The 19,339-nt window shown below is 47.5% G+C and overlaps 1 protein-coding gene across 4 annotated transcripts in view; it reads right to left on the bottom strand.

Moving 5' to 3' along the window:
- Positions 1–19,339, bottom strand: part of BICDL1 (BICD family like cargo adaptor 1) — a 108,252-nt gene that overhangs the window by 6,798 nt on the left and 82,115 nt on the right. For 3 of the 4 annotated variants that reach the window (XR_004071933.3, XM_019038139.4, XM_019038140.4), the window contains 4 exons: positions 15,797–15,976; positions 14,868–15,086; positions 13,012–13,155; positions 6,569–6,699 (listed from right to left, as the gene is read on the bottom strand). Coding sequence is in view for 3 of the 4 variants with exons in the window: in XM_019038139.4 (XP_018893684.3) it covers positions 6,569–6,699; positions 13,012–13,155; positions 14,868–15,086; positions 15,797–15,976 (674 nt within the window). In the remaining variant the exon portion in view is untranslated. The remainder of the gene's footprint in view (positions 1–6,568; positions 6,700–13,011; positions 13,156–14,867; positions 15,087–15,796; positions 15,977–19,339) is intronic. The other variant, XM_004053985.4, reaches the window with a different exon arrangement.

Here is a 19,339-nt window from a genome sequence, read left to right as displayed (position 1 = left end):
GCACTCAAAACAGCAAAGCTAACAAAAGCGTGCTCCTTGTACAGGGCCAGCGACTCATGTGCAGGGCTCAAGGGCAGCTAGAGGATCCGCCTGCAGAGGCCGCCTAGCTCGAGCTTCACAACACCGACCGCACTAACCGAAGTGCGGCCAGAAAAAGGAACAGGTGGATCCCACTTGCAAAGTGCTCAGGCCACTGCTGCGACCAGCACTTCTTCTTTGGCTTCAGGTCTACCGAGCAATTAGTCACCTGCGCCGACACCGCAATTGCGCCCCGCCCGCCGGCCCGCCTGCCTTCCCTAGAGAAACCGCTCCAGACAGCTCAGCCACCGCGTCAGCCCCGCCCACTGCGGCAGCGACGGGACCCGAGCCCGTCCAATGGATGCTGAGGACTCAGATGCCGAAGGCTGCCTCCGTCACACCCACTGCTATTGGCTGGCAGCAAACAGCGGAAATCCTCACGCGGCATCGGTTGCCATGGACACCCCTCCAGTAGCGTCAGAACCCGTGGTGCCCCACGACAGCCACAGCCTCCTGAGCTTCCGGCGTCCCCCGGCAGGTGGCGCCGAGAGCAGCGGGAGCCCCAGGAATGTGCTGACTAACGTTGCCGGCGAGGGACAGATGGGCCCAGGGCTACAGCGGCGGCGCAGCGCCGGGCATGGTGGGGTTCCCTTCCTTCCCAAAAACGCCCTGAGGCAGGGGCTGCCTGGACGACCTCCAATCCTGGCCACGCGCTGCACCCTTGGGACATTTGCTCACCAAGGAATAAGTGCTCGTCATTCATGGGAAACCCCAGACCAGGATCAACACATTAATCACGTTTTAAAAATAGGAATATTCCAAGGGCTCGAATAATTCCTTTTTACAAATGAAACCACTAGTAACTGACTTGTTTTTGTAAGGCAGATTGCTAGCCCAAGATTTATTTTTGGTTTTAGTGAAGGCCTTTCACCTGCAAGGAGATAAAAAAATTGCTACTTAATTTTCCTGAAACTCATTTACTGTATAGGAGAAGGTGCACCTTAAGGTTTCTGCAGCCCAGTGACGAGAAGGAAGTTATATTTCTTAGGGATTCTCACCCCTGACTACACATTAAAATCAAGGGGGAAAGAAGTGAGCCCCACCCAACTGACCCCACCCCGTGATTTCAACTGTATTGTTCTGGTGAGGTTCCTGGTGTCTGAGCGCTCCCCAGATGATTGTAATGTGCGGCCAGGATGGAGAATCAGAGATAACGTATATGGAAGAAGTATCTGGTAAAACTAAGTTACTATACAAATGGGGGGTGTGGTTTCCTCTTTAAATGATTCCTTAGGCTTGTCGTCTCAATTCTTGTATAACAAAAATTCATTTCTAAGGTATGGGAAAAGAACTATCCTCCCAGAGTAACCTAACTGCCCAGCCAGCCCTGTTCTATAGGAGTCCAGGAAGGACAGGACCCTTGCTCCAGAGTTCTCCCTACTGGGGGCATCCTTCCAGAGGGGAGAATTTGCAAGTCTAATCAGACTCCTGGATAGTAACTGGGCCTCCTTTGAAAGCAGGCAAGAGCACGCATTACAAGGTTTCATGTAGATTTGCTCACCCAGGTGGCAGAGCTAGGTTTTACTTTTTTTTTTTTTAAAGGGAGAAAGACTGGACAACTTGCTTCTTCTCTCCTGCACCCTGACACTTTCTCTGTTTGTATCCCCCACCTTCCATCCCACCTTCCATGCTGATGACAGAATATGATCTTAATGTTCAGCCTCTTGTCTGAGAGAAGGTAACCAACCCATGTGTACTTCTATCTTCATTCTGCCTTTTTTTTTTTTTTTTTTTTTTTGAGGCAGGATCTTGCTCTGTCATCCAGGCTGGAGTGCAGTGGCATGATCACAGCTCACTGCAGCCTCAACCTTCTGGGCTCAAGTGATCCTCCCACCTCTGCGACTCCAAGAATGTACCACCACACTCAGCTAATTTTTTATTTGTATTTTTAGTAGAGACAGGGTCTCACTATGTTGCCCAGGCTGGTCTTGAACCCCTAGGCTCAAGCAATCCTCCCATCTTGGCCTCCCAAAGTGCTAGGATTACAGGCGCCCTTGCCTGGCCTCCTTCTGCTTTTGATTTCTAATGGACTTCCACGATAAGCATCTTCATTTTACCATTTTATTCCATCACACAATTTCACTGTTATTCATAAAGGTATGCTGCCTCCTCTATCACACTGTTACTTTTTTTTGAGACAGGGCCTCACTCTGTCACCCAAGCTGGAGGGCAGTGGTGCAATCTTGGCTTACTGCAACCTCCGCCTCCTGAATTTGTGATCCTCCAACCTGGCTACTTCTTTTTTTTTTTTTTTGGGTAGAGATGGGGTTTCACCATGTTGGCCAGGTTGGTCTCGAACACCTGACCTCAAGTGATCCACCTGCCTCAGCCTCCCAAAGTGCTGGGATTGCAGGCCTGAGCCGCCGCACCCCAGCCTTATCACACTGTTACTTAAGTATCCATTAACTAAATATAGTGGAAATCCAAGCAGCAAAGATACATCGTTATGTGGGATTCACCAAGAATAATTTCTAAAATGAACTAGAAACTGACAGACACCATGACTTGAGGTTCTGACCAGAAAGAAAAGGGGACCCAAAGGTAAAACGGAAATAGAGATAATGAAAATGATGAAAGAGAACAGAAGGGAGGGGGAAAGTGTGTGTGGAAGTGAGGTTAGAGTATGAGTAATTTTTTTTTTTTTTTTTTTTTGAGACAGAGTCCCCGTTCTGTTGCCCAGGCTGGAGTGCAATGGCGCGATCTCAGCTCACTACAACTTCTGCCTCCCGGGTTCAAGTGATTCTCCTGCCTCAGCCTCCTGAGTAGCTGGGATTACAGGCTCCTGCCACCATGCTTGGCTAATTGTTGTATTTTTAGTAGAGACGGGGTTTCACCATGTTGGCCAGGCTGGCCTCAAACTCCTGACCTTAGGTAATCTGCCTGCCTCGGCCTCTCATAGTGCTGGGATTACAGGTGTGAGCCACCGCAACTGGCCTGAGTATGAGGAATTTTAAAGTCAGAAGTTAAAATGTGTGTCATATTATTTTTTTTACAAAAGCATACAGTATCTTATTTACACATTGTTTCCAAGTAGCTCATTTTAGCTTCCCAACAAGTAGCAGTGTAGCAAAGGGAAAAGGGTGTCAGGAAGACGGGAATCAGAAGACTTGAGGTGGAGGCTCATGAGTCACTGCTGGCTGTGGCCCTGGCAAAGTATTTCTTAGTTTCCTCATCTGTAAAATTGGGATTAAAAATTTTTACTTCTTACTGTGGCTGGGAGGATTAAAGAATAAAAGTGTTGGCCGGGTGTGGTGGCTCATGCCTGTAATCCCAGCACTTTGGGAGGCCAGGGCGGGTGGTTCACAAGGTCAGGAGATCGAGATCATCCTGACTAACACGGTGAAACCCTGTCTCTACTAAAAATACAAAAAATTAGCAGGGCATGGTGGCACATGCCTGTAGTCCCAGCTACTCGGGAGGCTGAGGCATGAGAATCGCTTGAACCTGGGAGGCGGAGTTTGCAGTGAGCCAAGATCATGCCACTGCACTCCACCTGGGCGACTGAGTGAGACTCCGTCTCAAAGAAAAGAAAAAAAAAAAACAATAAAAGTGCTTTGTAAACTATAAAGTGATGTATAAATATTACTATTGGCTGGGCACAGTGGCTCACACCTGTAATCCCAGCACTTTGGGAGGCTGAGGCAGGTGGATCACTTGAGGTCAGGAGTTTGAGACCAGCTTGACCAACACGGTGAAACCCCGTCTCTACTAACAGAAAAATTAGCCAAGCATGGGGGCGCATGCCTGTAATTCCAGCTACTTGGCTGAGGCAGGAGAATCGCTCGAACCTGGGAGGTGGAGGTTGCAGTGAGACGAGGTCGTGCCACTGCTCTCCAGCCTAGGCGACAGAGCAAGACTCCATCTCAATAAATAAATAAATAAATACTACTATTAATATTTTGTAAATGACCCCAAAGTAGACACATTTTTGGTAACTATCTCCTCACACTCCTTGAACAGGGTGGGGCTGGGCACGGTGGCTCTTGCTTATAATCTCAGCACTTTGGGCAGATCCCTGGAGCTCAGGAGCTCAAGACCAGTCTGAGCAACAGGACAAAACCTCGTCTCTACAAAAAACAAAAACAAAAACTAGCCAGGTGTGGTGGCATGCACCTGTAGTCCCAGCTACTCGGGAGGCTGAGAGGTGAGAGGGATTGCTCCAGCCCAGGAGGTCAAAGATGCAGTTAGCTGTGACTGGGCCACTATACTACAGCCTGGGTGGCAGAGTAAGACCCTGTCTCAAAAAAAAAATACATAAAAAGTAATTCACAGGGGAATAGGGGATATGTAAATATGTTTGTTTCCAAAGTTTCTGAATGTAAGACAATGTGTTTATGAAGAAAATGTGGCCAGGCTGGGCATGGTGGCTCATACCTGTAATCCTAACACTTTGGGAGGCCGAGGTGGGCAGATCACTTGAGGCCAGGAGTTTGAGAGTAGCCTGGCCAACATGGTGAAACCCCATCTCTACTAAAAATACAAAACTTAGCCAGGCGTGGTGGTGTGTGCCTGTAATCCCAGCTATTCGGGAGGCTGAGGCATGAGAATAGCTTGAACCCAAGAGGCGGAGGTTGCAGTGAGCTGTGGGCATGGGTGACAGAGTGAGAATTTCTCTCAAAAAAAATAAAGTAAAATAAAATAAACACGGCTGGGCGCAGTAGCTCACGCCTATAATCTCAGCACTTTGGGAGGCTAAGGTGGGTGGATCACTTGAGCCCAGGAGTTCAAGACCAGCCTGGGTAACATGGTGAAAACCCGTATCTACAAAAAATACAAAAATCTGCCCGGCATGGTGGCACAGCTACTTGGGAGGCTGAGGAGGGAAGATCACTTGAGCCCAGGAGGTGGAAGCTGCAGTGAGCTATGATTGTGTCACTGCACTCCAGCCTGGGTGACAAAGAGAGACCCTGTCTTAAACAAACAAACAAAAAAACACAAAACATTTTTAAAAAGACCTAGTTGGCTGGGCACAGTGGCTCATGCCTGTAATCCCAGGACTTTGGGAGACTGAGGTAGGAGGATCGCTTGAGCCCAGGGGTTTAAGACCAGCCCTAGCAACATGGCAAAACCCCGTCTCTAACAAAAATACAAAAAATTAGCCAGGTGTGGTAGTGTGTACCTGAGGTCCCAGCTACTCGGGAGGCTGAGGTGGGAGGATCGCTCAAGACCATGATGGGGAGGTTGCAGTGAGCCAAGATCATGCCACTGCACTCCAGCCTGGGTGACAGAGTGAGACTCTGTCTCCAAAAAAAAGACCTAGTTTATTGGAAATATAAGGGACAGAGGAAAATGCTAAATGACGCTATGGGATGCAATCAAACCCAGAATGCAGCAAATCTGTGAGAGAAATGATCCACTTTCTTCAACAAATAAATATAATATGAAAAAGAAGAAAGAGGAGATGTTACAGACTTTTGGGACACATCAGTTAAATGGAATATGTAGGCTTCGGAGTCTGATTCTAAATCAGTTATCAAAAGATATTTATGGGCCAATTGGGGAAATTCTAACATCAACTGGATTCTGATATTTTAAGAAATTATTTTTTTCAAGTGTGATCATTGTATTGTGTTTTTTTTTTTAAAAATTCTTTCTGGTAGAGATGTATACTGAAGTGTTTATGGAGATGACACTATGTCTTGTGATTTGTTTTAACATAATCCAACAGGGAGGTGGAGGAAGTGGGTGAGGATATAGATGAAATAACACTGACCATATGCTAATTAGTATTGAGGCTGAGAGATGAAGTCATCTTATATCTTCTATTTTTGTGTTTGCTTGAAAATGTCCATAATAAAAAAATAGAAACAAAAAACAAAAAAACTGAAAAAAAAAAGGTGAGGTAGATATATACATACGATAAAACTGGAGGCCGGGCGTGGTGGCTCATGCCTGTAATCCCAGCACTTTGGGAGGCCAAGGCAGGCAGATCACCTGAGGTCAGGAGTTGGAGACCAGCCTGGCCAATATGGTGAAACCCTGTCTCTACTAAAAATACAAAAATTAGCTGGGCATGGTGGCAGGCACCTGTAATCCCAGCTACTTGGGAGGCTGACAGGAGAATCGCTTAAACCCAGAGGCAGAGGTTGCAGGGAGCTGAGATCGCGCCATTGCACTCCAGCCTGGACAAGAAGGGCAAAACTCCGTCTCAAAAAAAAAAAAAAGGAAAGCTCTTTAAGATACAAGTGCAAAAGGGCAAGACATGTAGAGTATCATCCTATTGATGTCTAAAAACACATAATAACTACATTGCCTACACACCTACATATGCATAAGAAAAAGAGCTGCAAAAAATGCACAGCTAACTTTCAATACCAGCATGTGTCTGGGGAGGAGAATGGGAATGGGGGTTGGGGTGGGGGTGGGTAGCGGGGAAACTAACTTTTACCTTTGTATTCTTTTGTATGATTTAATTTAAAAAATTGAGCGTATGCTCAATTCTATCTACTCAACTTTATCTTAAGAATAAAGTGAAGCCATCCCTACTCACTTTGCAATGGCCTCGTCGCGGTCCCTGATGGCCTTCTGAAGCTGCTCCTTTGGCTCCTTGTCCTCAGAAGTGACTCTGAGTCGGTCTCTCTCTTCTTTTAGGGCAGTCATCTCCACACTCAGCAGTGTCACCTAACAGGAGAATGAATATGGTATCACTGCTGCTGTCCTGGGTGGTTTTCCCTCCAAGAGGGAAAAAGGAACAAAGAGACCCCAGGCAGGACCAGGGTACATGTGTCGGGGTGCAGGCTGGTAGCATTCCACTGCCATCCTGCTTCAAGGGAAGGCCTGTCTCTCTTGAAGAAAGGGTACCACATCACATGCTAGGCTTGAGCTCAGCAGCAAGGGAGGTGGGGGGAATTTAGCTCTGGACCTGCAGCCGTAGGCCAGATCCCCCTTGCACTCAGCACGGCATACTACCTCCTCCATCTCCAGGCACTCCAGGTAACAAGTGAATGAAGACCATAAGTCATCATGACACACAGTTTTTAGGGTAGGGAATCCCGTTCCCTTTCCCACCATCTCCCACTCAACATGGATGCTGCTATCAACAGAGCCCTGGATGGTTCCAAAGCTGGAGACCCTGCTCCCCCGTGACAGCCCTTGGCACAGCCCAGCTCGCTTTAGTTCCTCATTCAGCTCCCCAGGTGAAAGCCACAGGGAACTTAGACACCTAAGTGACATTATCATCTTCCACCTCAAACCTGTTACCTTTTCTGTGGCCCATGCTTCAGTAAAGGGCACCACCGCCTTCTCAGGTCCTTGTGCCCCAGCTGGGAGTCAACCTTTGGCAGTGAGGCACCCCTCCAGTGGCTCCGTCAGGGACCACAGCTTACCCTGCCCCACAGTATGGTAACCCTGTGTACACCATGATCTGTGTGATGGCAGGAAGCATGTCACATCCATCTGTGCATCCCAGAGCCTGGCTGTGTAGGGTGCTTAATCCCAAAGCAGTAGACAATTGTCATTTTTTGGCTAGTCATCATCCGAAATCTCTTCCCATTTTGGGGGCATTCCTGGTTGTGTGAGACTTGGTGTGACACAAGGCTCGACCTCCAACTAAAGAAGCCAACAGTGAATAGACATTTCCTTTCCCAGGCAGTCTGGGCGTGGGCCTGTGACCAAACTTGCCAGTTACAACCCCTTCCAGGGACTGCAGCTCTGAGCACAGCAAAGCCCCAGGCGAGGGAGGAATTAGTGACAAGGGTGGCAGTTTGTTTCTGTTGTCCCTTTTCCCATGGCCCTTTCTTGTTTTGGAACCGGGTTCTCCCACTTTCCTGTTGATTCTGTAAGCTTTCAGGTCGCATACATTCTCTTTCTGCTTACATTAAGCAGAGTACATGTTTTGCTGTTTGCAACCAGAAACCCTGCCTGGTAGAGCTTTCAATAAATATTTATTGAATAATGAAAGGGTGGGAGCCCCTTCTCAGTTGATAAGGTCAGATGTGAGTCAGGATGCCTAGCCCTGCCTTCATGTTAAATATTACACATACTTTGACATTTTTCCAAGGGAGGATCCATCCATACAGGTCTGCCTCCCTCCCACAAGGGGACAGATGCCACCTTTCAGCATACTCCTCTGTTCTTCAAGTCCCAGGTCTAATCCTCTTCAGCTAGAATGAAACTGAGCAAAGGCCCCAGGTGTAAGCCTGAAGATCAAGCTTCCCTTGATCTTGAAGTGTCTGAAAATCAATACATTTCAGACATTCTCCAGAATGAGACGGCAGAGCTGCCAGCCCCTGGGGTAGCAGCCACTCTGGAGGAATTCAGAGGACACCCAACAGTGAAGAGGGACAGAAGGACAATCTGTTGCCACCATAAGCAATGGGTTTTATACTCTGCAGAGTCTAGCAGGAAACATCAGGGCCGGGGGCTCTGTACTGAGAACAGCCCAAAGCAGCAGCTTTCCTGGTAGGGACAGCTGGGTGAGGAGGGCAGAAGCCTCGGGGAAGAATAGGCTGGAGCACCTGCGGCTACCCAGCACACACATGCATCTAGCCCCCAGGCAGACAAGGCACCAGGGCAGAGCCCAGCCTCCCCCTATTTAGCAGCAGACTCTGCAGCCTGGTAGGCCAGGACTCAAGACCCACAAAGCACCTGGAAGAGACAGCCAGACCTCCTCTTAGGCCAAATGAGCCCTGCCATGGCCTTGGGCCAGCTGTGGGCCAGTCGGACGTTCTGCCAGCAGAGTAAGGGACAGGTAAAACTACATGCTAGGCAGGAAAAGCCAACATTTAATATGCTCCAGATAAAACTTCAGAAGAACTTTTTGCTTTGGCCTAAAAAACCTGGTCGAGTTACAGCCTACCAGACATGTGCCTTAGGAAAGAGGTGACAAGGCACTTGCCCTCTTTGAGCTATACATACTTTTTATAATAAGCAGAAATAAAAATAACTATTTCTCACCAGTAAGTTGTCGTTGAGGATTATGAGATAAATGATATCAAGGGCTCAATGCAGTGCCTGGCATATGGTTGTAAGCTCTACTCTCTCCTCCCTCCTGCAAGGTGGGACCTAATCACTGCTGTCATGATAACTGATCTGGCTTGTTTATACAAAGACTCAGGTTACATCCACCCCCAAATCCACTTTTCCCAAATAAGGTGGGTGTCTCCGCAATTAAATAGCAAAGAAAACATTCAAAAGTCAGATATTGAAGGCTTAATTTGCTCTTTTGTTCAACAACATTTGAGTGCTTATTCTCAGCAAGGCACTGTGCTAGCTGCTTTAGGAGAGGACACAGCTAGATCAGACCTTGAGCTCATCCTCATGGGGTCTAGGGTTTGACTGAGAAGATGAGATGTGAGCAGGGTAACTGTGACAAGACAGAGACAGGGGTGCTCCATGAGGAAGGGAATCAAGAGGGTTTCAGGAGGAAGTGATGCTAGATTGGGAACTTGAAGGCTGAATAGCATGGAGATATGAGCAGGTGAGAGGGAAGGCCTTCTGGGCACAGAGAAAGCTGGGGAGAAGGCCCAGGTGTGGGTAGCATGGGGTGCATGTGCCACTGCCCTTTGTATCCTATGTTCAGTTCTGCTAAAGCAAAGAGGGCAAGAGGGAAACCAGAGGGACGCAGGCTGTGCGGCTGGAATGCAGCCAGACTGCACAGCCACAAGGGCTCAAGGCTTCCTGCCATTTGATAATGGGAACCCACCCAGAACTTGTAAGGGGCGTCCCACTTTTAAGTCACGCTTCAGGAAGATCAATCCAAAGCATGTGAGGGTGGGCGGGCTGGGGGAAGGCAGATAAATTGGGAAGTGGTGACCATAGCCAGGGTGTGAAAGGATGCAGGTCTTGAAATAGGGCAGGAGCTAGGAGGACGGAGGATGGAGGATGGAGGAGAGGGCCATGCTGAGATTTCAGAGGAGAGGCACCCAGATTTGGCGAGTGAAGCCCACAGGCTCCCAGCACTCTCTGCATGTTCATGCCCCTTCTGGAGTAACAAGTGTGCACTCGAGTCAAGCATGAAGGATCCAAACAACAGAAATGGGATGCTTCTAACTGAGCCTCCTGCCACCTGGGTGATAGGCCTGAGAACTGGCTGAGGGCCTCACCGATAACGTGTTCATATTCTACAGACTAATCGCAGAAGACCCCCCTGCATCCTAGCAGCTGCTCCACACACACCAGGGGTGAGGGGTGGGCCACTTGGGGAACAGAGGAGGAGGCAGTTCCTTGCCACTGATGGGAGTGGGGTAGGAGGGGGCACACCACCACATGAAGGACTTTGTTCCTTAAGCACAATAACAGGTGCCAGCAAGTCTTCAGGTCTGGGTATGGATTTTGCTTCTAAAAAATAATTACCAGTCAAATTAAACCTATGCTTTCCTTTATTTAGAAGTTTGGATAGGCTTCCAGCCCCCACACCTTTGACCTCTGGCCTAGTTTTCAAGAGAGAAAAGAACACTCTCAGGTAACAGGCTCAGAGGCTGGGTCAGCCATCAGATGAGGTTTGAGCCCAGTCCAGGAGCTGTGTGCTAGAACCTCAGTCCCACCTAACCATGTCTGGGCCTTGCCCCCAAAAGGGCTCAGAGATGGCTCTGACTGTCCTCTTGGCACTGTGGGGTCCTAGAGAGCAGGGACCCTGCACATCCATCTGGTGCCTCTCAGGGCCTAGTGCAGCACCAGGCACGCAGTGGGTGTCAGTGGATGTTGAACCAACCTTGCATGCAGAACGCCATGCCTGCTGTGATGGCTGCAATTTCTGCAGTCATTCTGGGATTCAATCTGCACCCTACCCCTGCCTTGGGAGGCCAGTGTTACTCCCCATGAGGTGGCTTTGCTACGTGCAGTGTGGCTGAGAGGTTTTCTGCTTTGACTGAGCATCTGGGAAGAGATGGCCTACAGAAGTCCAATTCTATACCCCGTGTGGGACATGAGTACAACCTTCCACTTGGTGAACCATTTGAAAGAGAATCCACAGCAATTGGCCTAAACCATTATCAGCTGAACTTCTAAGAAAAATTTCCAGGTGGAAATGGGTTCCTAAATATTCTACAATAGAATCTTGGCAACCCACAATTTGCTTATGTTTCTGAATAAAACAATGCCCCCCGCATCCACTGTGGAGTTCTAGTTTTATAATTCTGAGAAACAAAACAACAAAACCAGTTAATATTAAAGAACTCATAAACAGAAGCACCCTATGGAAATTTAAATAGGCTTTAAAATAAGCAAAACTTTTATTAATCCAAAGACCTTACAGATTCAACTTTCTCCTGCATTTTATTTTTCCAGTTTAGAAGATCTGTCTCTGAGTCTGAATCACTCTCTGGCCAAATTACCCGCTGAAGAACTTAGGTTTCAGGCGGGTGAATGTCTGTGGCTGCCTAACCCAAGTCTCTAGTGTTTGGCTGTGAGCAAGCTACAACTTTTTGAGACAGAGTCTCACTCTGTCATCCAGGCTCAAGTGTAGTGGCATGATCTCAACTCATTGCAACCTCTGCCTCCTGGTTTCAAGCAATTCTCCTGCCTCGGCCTCCCAAGTAGCTGGGATTATAGGCGTGTGCCATCACACTGGGCTAATTTTTCTACTTTTAGTAGAGATGGGGTTTCACCATGTTGGCCAGGCTGGTCTCGAACTGCCGATCTCAAGTGATCCACCTGCCTTGGCCTCCCAAAGTGCTGGGATTACAGGCGTGAGCCACCGTGCCTGGCCAAGCCACAGATTGAAATGGCATCTTTGTGTCCTTGTTATCTGGTCACTCACAGAAGGAAGAGGACAGTAGATGGCTGGAGGTAGGTCTCCCGATATTTTCCAAGAAAATATCAGGAAGACTAATGGGATGACTCCCAGAAAAGGGGAGTTTCTTTCTATAAAGATATTTCAAATGTAGGAAATACTGACTGGGGCCACATGTGGTGGGTCACACCTGTAATCCCAGCACTTTGAGAGTCTGTTGTGAGTGGTTCTCTTGAGCCCAGGAGTTCGAGACCAGCCTAGGCAACATGGCGAACCCTCATCTCTACAAAAAATTAGTTGGGCATGGTGGCGTACACCTGTAGTCCCAGCTACTTTGGCAGCTGAGGTGGAAGGATTGCTTGAGCCTAGAAATCAAGGCTGCAATGAGCTGTGACTGCGCCACTGTACTCCAGCCTGGGCAAGAGTGAAACCCTGTCTCAAAAAGAAATAAAAAAAAAAAAGAGGAAATACTGACTGAAGTGAAAGGCAGGCTTAAATTCCATCTCAAAGAAACCTCATGCAGCAGCAAGGCATGAACAGCTTTGAGCCAGGAAAGGAGAGGGGCAGGAGCAAGGTTTAGATGCTGCTTGCTTGGTGCTACCCCAGCCCCTACTCCCAAGCAGCACAGAACCTCTACACATGACCACAGTCAACAGGAAGAGCCTTTATCTATCTCCTAGGATAGGTTTTAGAAGCTCCTTTTTGGGTGGGGCTGCCTATAAGTCCTTTAAAGTGTCTCAGATCAGAATATAAATGTCTTCTTTCAGCGTTCTCTAGAGAGATGAAATCGTGATCAAATGAGAAAGGAACAGCAAGGGTAGCAGTAAGTTCTTCTAAAGCAGAAGAACAGGCTGAGAGAAGTGATGGCACTTACAAAAGGGAACTGTGGTGTAAAGATCAATTGTTCCTTGGTTTGCAAACTTCCCTGCCCAGCAACTGCTGGAAAAGCACCCATAAGTAGCCCGAGGGCTGTCAGCATCTACCAGTCAAATTAACTTTGGCTCTGTGTAAGGCAGAGTGTCACTGGAGAAAATGGAGGACCAGCCATTCTCATCCCTGCCAATTTTACTTTGGGCTAAAGGACTGGGTTCTTCTCTTGAAGACATTCAGTTTACCTCAACTTCAGGTCACCATTCCTTGATGATCTGATGAAGGAGAGCCACTTCTCACACGGAAATGGGAGAGAGAAACTCAAAAGGGTCCCAAGAGAGCCAGGGGCAGGTGCACATGCCCTGCACTGAACTGAAGGTCGGGGTGCTCACCTGACTGTGGAGTCGCTGCAGCTCTTCTAGGCTTTGCCTCAGTTTACCCCTCTCTCCCTCCATGAGCTCCCTTAGGGCTCTCGAGTCCTCACTGGTCTGCCTTATCTGTTCTTCTAAGGAGTCATCATCAAGTCTCCGGGAGCCCTGACAGTAAAAGAAAGACAGCCAGACAGATATGGTAAGGGTACAGGAGAGATAGGGAAGGGGGAGAGAGATGGTTAGTTGGGGAGAGAAGGAGAGGAGAAATGGGGGAGAGTGGAGGAATGATGTGGGGAAAGATAGTGGGGAAAGATAGTAGGGAAGATGAAGGGAAGGAGAAAAGGAGGAGGGAAGAGACAAAAGGTGGAAGGAAGAAGGGGTCAAGAAGAGAGATCGTGGCCGGGAGCAGTGGCTCACGCTGTAATCCCAGCACTTTGGGAGGCCGAGGCAGCAGATCACGAGGTCAGGATATCGAGACCATCCTGGCTAACATGGTGAAACCCTGTCTCTACTAAAAATACAAAAAATTAGCCGGGTGTGGTGGTGGGCGCCTGTAGTCTCAGCTACTTGGGAGGCAGGAGAATGGCGTGAACACGGGAGGCAGAGGTTGCAGTGAGCCAAGATGGCGCCACAGCACTCCAGCCTGGGCAACAGAGCGAGACTCCGTCTCAAAAAAACAAAAACAACAAAAAAAAAGAGACTGCTCAATTTCAACCTGCAAACAGATGTTCACTTTTGTTTCAGGCTTGGGGGAAAGGAAGCCGTGTGGTGGGAATAGCACACCACCACATTCTGACAGCTCTCTTCTCCCACAATGACCTGGCCTCATAGTATAATACCTCCCACAGATCAATACGGCATGGTCAGACAGAACAGCTGCCCTTCATATTACTTTACCCAATACAGGCAGAAAGACACAAGTTTTCTGTAGGAGGATGAAACGTGAAGAGAAATAATAGCCAAAAAGCTGAGAGCGTGAGTGGAGGGTAAGTCAGGGAGAAATGTGTCATGACGCTGGAAGAAATGCCAGACTGCCCAGGATGCCCACGGGAACAGTCCTCTCCTCCACAGGTGGCCACATCTAGGATTCTAAAAGGCCCTTAGAGCTGATCTTCCCAACTTCCTGTGCTCACTTACATTCTTTTGGCGGAAGCTTCAGATCTTTTACTTTTGCCAATTCACAGCTAACCCTACCACTAGGACCAAAGGGCTATAGAATAGCAACTTACAGTTTTTACTTGGATACCAACTTCTATATGCAAAGTTTCCAAGGAAAGCCCCTAAATTGGAAGCTGCCATTGTCTGTACATCACTACCTGGAGAAAAAGGCTCTATGTGTACCTGGTGTGTGCAGGAAGCTGCCTTTGGAGCCCTGACACTTGGCCCCTCTGCCTCATCACAGCAGTAGTTGGTGTTCTCAAATAAGGGCTCACGGTCTGGCGTGGTGGCTCACACCTGCAATCCCAGCACTTTAGGAGGCCGAGATGGGTGTATCACTTGAGGTCAAGAGTTAAAACTAGCCTGGCCAACATGGTAAAACCCTGTCTCTACTAAAAATGCAAAAACTAACTGGGTGTGGTTGGTGGTGCATGCCTGTAATCCCAGCTACTCAGGAAGCTGAGGCACGAGAATCACTTGGACCTGAGAGGCAGAGGTTGCAGTGAGCCGAGATTGTGCCGCCTCACTCCAGCCGGGGTAACAGAGCGAGACTCTGTCTCAAAAACAAAATCCAAAACAACCAATAAGGGCTCAGAAGAATTCTTGCAGATATTTTATAGGGCTCCAGTTCCATGGCTGACCTCACCCTACGCACTGGGTTCTAACCTCCCACCAGCCAGCTCCTGTGGGGTAAGGACCATCTCAGACTGGCCTCTTACCGTGGGCTCCATGCCATCCACAATGCTCTGTATCAGTCTCTTGAGCTCATTGAGGGCAGTGCGCAAGCTGCCGGCTGGCACATCCTTGGCGGACGAGGTTTCTGAAGACTCGTCCATGGAGGAGTCCGTGGAGACGGCTGAGTCAGCACTGTCATTGCCTCGAAGGTGTGAGCACAGATAGCGAACCTGGCAGTAGGCTTCCCAGAGCTGCAGTCTCAGCTGTTCCACAGAGAATTACTATTCATTTCAGACTCTAGAGAAGACTGCTACCTGGCCATCTTTTTCTAGCATGTGAACCCAAAATACTGATACCCAAGACACCAGTTCTAGAAGAAAGGGTTTTTTGTTCTGTGTTTTTTTTTTAACTCATTTGTCCCAAGAAATAATACTTATTCTGAACCAAGTACATTTATACAGACTCCAAATTCTTATTCTCCCTGTTCTCTAGCTTCTTCCGTTCACAATATAAAGCACTTCTTTATATAATCAGTTATTTTGGTGGGAGTCAGAAAACAATCAGGGGAATGAATGGTTCTGTATTATGAAAAGTGTGAAAAGAAACCAGTTAGATGGAGAAGATGGATCATGACTGCTCTGGAACTCTGTCAGTATAACAGGTATGGAGCTGATGGCACAAGCATTTCCTAAGAGGAACTGGGGTGACAATGAGTGGGAATTGGCTGTGCCTATGATACTCTGTCCTCTAGCAATTCTGCTCAATGCCTTAATGGATAAGGTGGGTGGAAAATGGAGGGCCAGGGACATACTCCATCAGGGCCTGCCTCATGACACTCTAGCCAGCAGGCCAAGGGGCTGACACAGGCACAGGGGCACAGCCTTGCCAGGATGGCAGCTGAGCACTAGGGAGGAGGACGAGCCCTAAGCAACCCCAGGTAGCCTCGCCTGTGGGGTGACAGGCAGGTCAGCACCTGCTCTCGCTCTTGCTCCAGCTCCTCAGCCTCCATGCTCTGCTCGATCTCTGACAGGAGGGATGTGCTGGTGGCGGCAGAGCTCTGCAGACTCCTCTCCTCAGTGAGTTCTTCCACCTTCACCTGCAGCTGTCGGCAGGAGAGACGCACCTCCTGAAGCTCCAGCTGGCTTTGGTGCAGCTTTCAAAGAAAGAGCAAATGGTTTGAGGTTTACCAAACACAAAAACCAAGACAAATTGACCCTCAACCTGATCATGCTTCTGGATCCAACCACCAATTTATAGAAAAATAAATAGCAGAGAAGAACATGTTAAACTACATCAGGAGATGCACTCAGCAAAATCCAGATCTAGAAAATTCTGACTGGGCGCGGTGGCTCACGCCTGTAATCCCAGCACTTTGGGAGGCCGAGGCGGGCAGATCACCTAAGGTCAGGAGTATGAGACCAGCCAGGCCAACATGATGAAACCCTGCCTCAACAAAAATACAAAAATTAGCTGGGCGTGGTGGTGGGCGCCTGAAATCCCAGCTACTTGGGGAATGAGGCAGGAGAATCGCTTGAACCCAGGAGGCAGAGGTTGCAATGAGCTAAGATCACGCCATTGCACTCCAGCCTGGGTGACAGTGCGAGACTCCACCTCAAAAAAGAAAAAAAGAAAAAAAGAAAATTCTATACAACAAACAACTCCATTTCCTTAACAAAAACATTGCAAGGGAAAAAACAGATAAAAGGAGGAACACAGAAATAAAAAAAGACTTGAGTTATACCAACCAGGCCGGGCGTGGTAGCTCACGCCTGTAACGCCAGCATTTTGGAAGGCCAAAGGGGGCGGATCATCTGAAATCAGGAGTTCGAGACCAGCCTGGCCAGCATGGTGAAATCTGTCTCTACTAAAATACAAAAATTAGCTGGGCATGGTGGCGGGCGCCTGTAATCCCAACTACTCGGGAGGCTGAGGCAGGAGAATCGCTTGAACCCAGGAGGCGGAGATTACAGTGAGCCGAGATTGCGCCATTGCACTCCAGCCTGGGCGACAAGAATGAAACTCCGTCTCAAAAAAAAAAAAAAAAAAGAGTTATACCAACCAATCGCACTATGTAGGCCCATTTTAATCTGTATCTTGATTCAAACAAAAATGTGAAAAAATTATGGACGTTTATAAGACAAGTGAAAATCTGAACACTCACTGGGCATTTTATGATATTAAGAAAATATGCTAATTTTTTTGGCATAATAGTACTGTAGTTGCATTTTTTAAAGTTCTTATCTTTTAGAGTTAGTACTTTTTATTTACAGATGAACTTATTAAATTCTGAGATTTACTTCAAAATAACGTGAGAGAAAAGGAAATGGATGTTATGAAGATGGGACAGCACTGGGCAGCGATTGGTGGTTTTCAGAGCTGGGCTTCATTACACTGTGCCACTGTGGAATGTTTGAAATCCTTTGCAATAAATAATCAAACACACACAGGCACACAAAGTGAGATACCATTAGAGTCTCACCCAAGATGGCTAATATAAATAATACAAATAATATCAAGTGTTGATGAAGATGTGGGGCAATGCTGGTGGGAGCAGAAAATGTACGAATACTTTGGAAAATAGGCAGTTTCTAATAAAGTTAAATAGAATCTATATTCTATGATCCAGCAATTCCACTTTTAGCTGTAGACTCAACAAAAATGAAATGTGTACAACAGACATACACAGGATGTTCAAATAACCACAAATGGGAAACAATCCAAATGCTAATAAAAATAAAATAAGTGAATTGCGGTATGTTCACATGTTAGAATACTATAGAGCAATGAAAGAATATACTGCTACTATATGCCACAACATGGTTAAATTTCATAGACACAATGTTGAACAAAAGCCAGACATAAAAAGTATACATGAGTCTATAAAACGTTCCCAAACTTCACTGAGGTAGAAAAACGTTGGAGTAGAGGTTTGCTTTTGAGGAAGCGGCAAGTATTCTTTTTAGGGTGCTGATCGTGGTCTGTATCTTGATCTCCATGGTGGTTACACAGGTATGTATTTGTAAAAATCAATTGGGCTGTCCCCTTAAGATCTGTATGCTTTACTATATATACATTTTCATGAAAAAAAAATTAAGGGGAAAAAGAGTAGCTTGGAAAGGAGCCGGAGGTGGAAACGGGAGTAGCATCTGGATAGCAATACCAAGAGTTTCTACCCCCACCCAACCATTAGAGGCAAGGCCCTAGGCTGGCCCCTCGCTTCCACATCAGGTAGTTGAGTCACAGGTGAAAAGTGACTTTCCGAAAACCCTTGTGAAGCAGAACTGGACTCATGACTCCCAGTCCAGGGTTCTTTCCAGTTTCCACATACCTCATTTGTCCCAGAGAGATATTAACAGATGAGATAGTAACTTATTTTGAAGATCTTTGAGGGAGGAACTCCCACAGCTTCAGTTCTAACTCTCACAGGCAGAAATGTCCACAGTTTTGCCATGTCTAACATCAGTCCTTCATCCTGCACGTTCACCTGTTTGTTCTCTCTCAGTCCTTTTCTGAAGACTTGAAAAGAGCTAATTACTTGGAGACATTCCTTTTCAATAGCTTTCCAAATTGCTCTATTCTGCAAGCCAAATATATATATTATATGCCCTTTAGACTTTTCCCAGCCTCTCTTGATTTTTAAATTATCTCAGAGATTTTCACATAAGCCTACATTTTTAGAGCTAGCACAGCGACAGAGATCAATGAGTCCAACTATGTCAGGATAAAACTGAAGCTTAGAAAAGGGGAATGACGCCAGTGGTAGAGAGGAGACAGCAGCGCAGGGGTCAGGAATTGTGGGCATTGCTCTTTCCTTCTCTCTCCATGCTGCTACTTCACCCCCTCTACCCCACTGCATTCTCCAAGGTCCCTTCTGCGTGCAGTTCCCAATAGGGTACAACTCTCTGGGGAGGTTACTACTGCTAAATGTAAGGGGATGACCCAACCACAGCTGCTAAATGCTATTTTTTTTGAGTCTCTGTCACCCAGGCTGGAGTGCAGTGGCGCGATCGTGGCTCACTGCAACCTCTGCCCCCTGGGTTCAAGCAATTCTCCTGCCTCAGCCTCCCTAGTAGCTGGGACCACAGGCATGCGCCGCCATGTCCAGCTAAATTTTGTATTTTTAGTAGAGACGGGGTTTCACCATATTGGCCAGGCTGGTCTCGAACTCCTGACCTCAAGTTATCTGCCCATCTCGGCTTCCCAAAGTGCTGGGATTACAGGCGTAAGCCACCACGCCCGGCCTAAATGCTATCTTCTTATCTGTGCACTCCATCACTAACTTGCTTTTAATACAGCAGACCCTAGTTGCAGAATTGTCATCAGTTTGCTAGAAGCTAGACACATGACCACATGCCACATGCCACATCTGCCCAGAAGCAATGCTTCCCACTCTTCATATCTGTGGACTGCAACTCCCCACTCCAGGTCCTTAGAAGACTTTCAGAAAGTGGTGGTGTGGGGGAGAACTTCTTGGGATTTAAATTAAGCTAATTTATTCTTTTATAAAACAGCATTT

This window comes from Gorilla gorilla, chromosome 10 (genome assembly GCF_029281585.2).
Source record: "Gorilla gorilla gorilla isolate KB3781 chromosome 10, NHGRI_mGorGor1-v2.1_pri, whole genome shotgun sequence".
NCBI lineage: Eukaryota > Metazoa > Chordata > Mammalia > Primates > Hominidae > Gorilla > Gorilla gorilla.
This window is presented reverse-complemented; position numbering and strand designations above follow the sequence as displayed.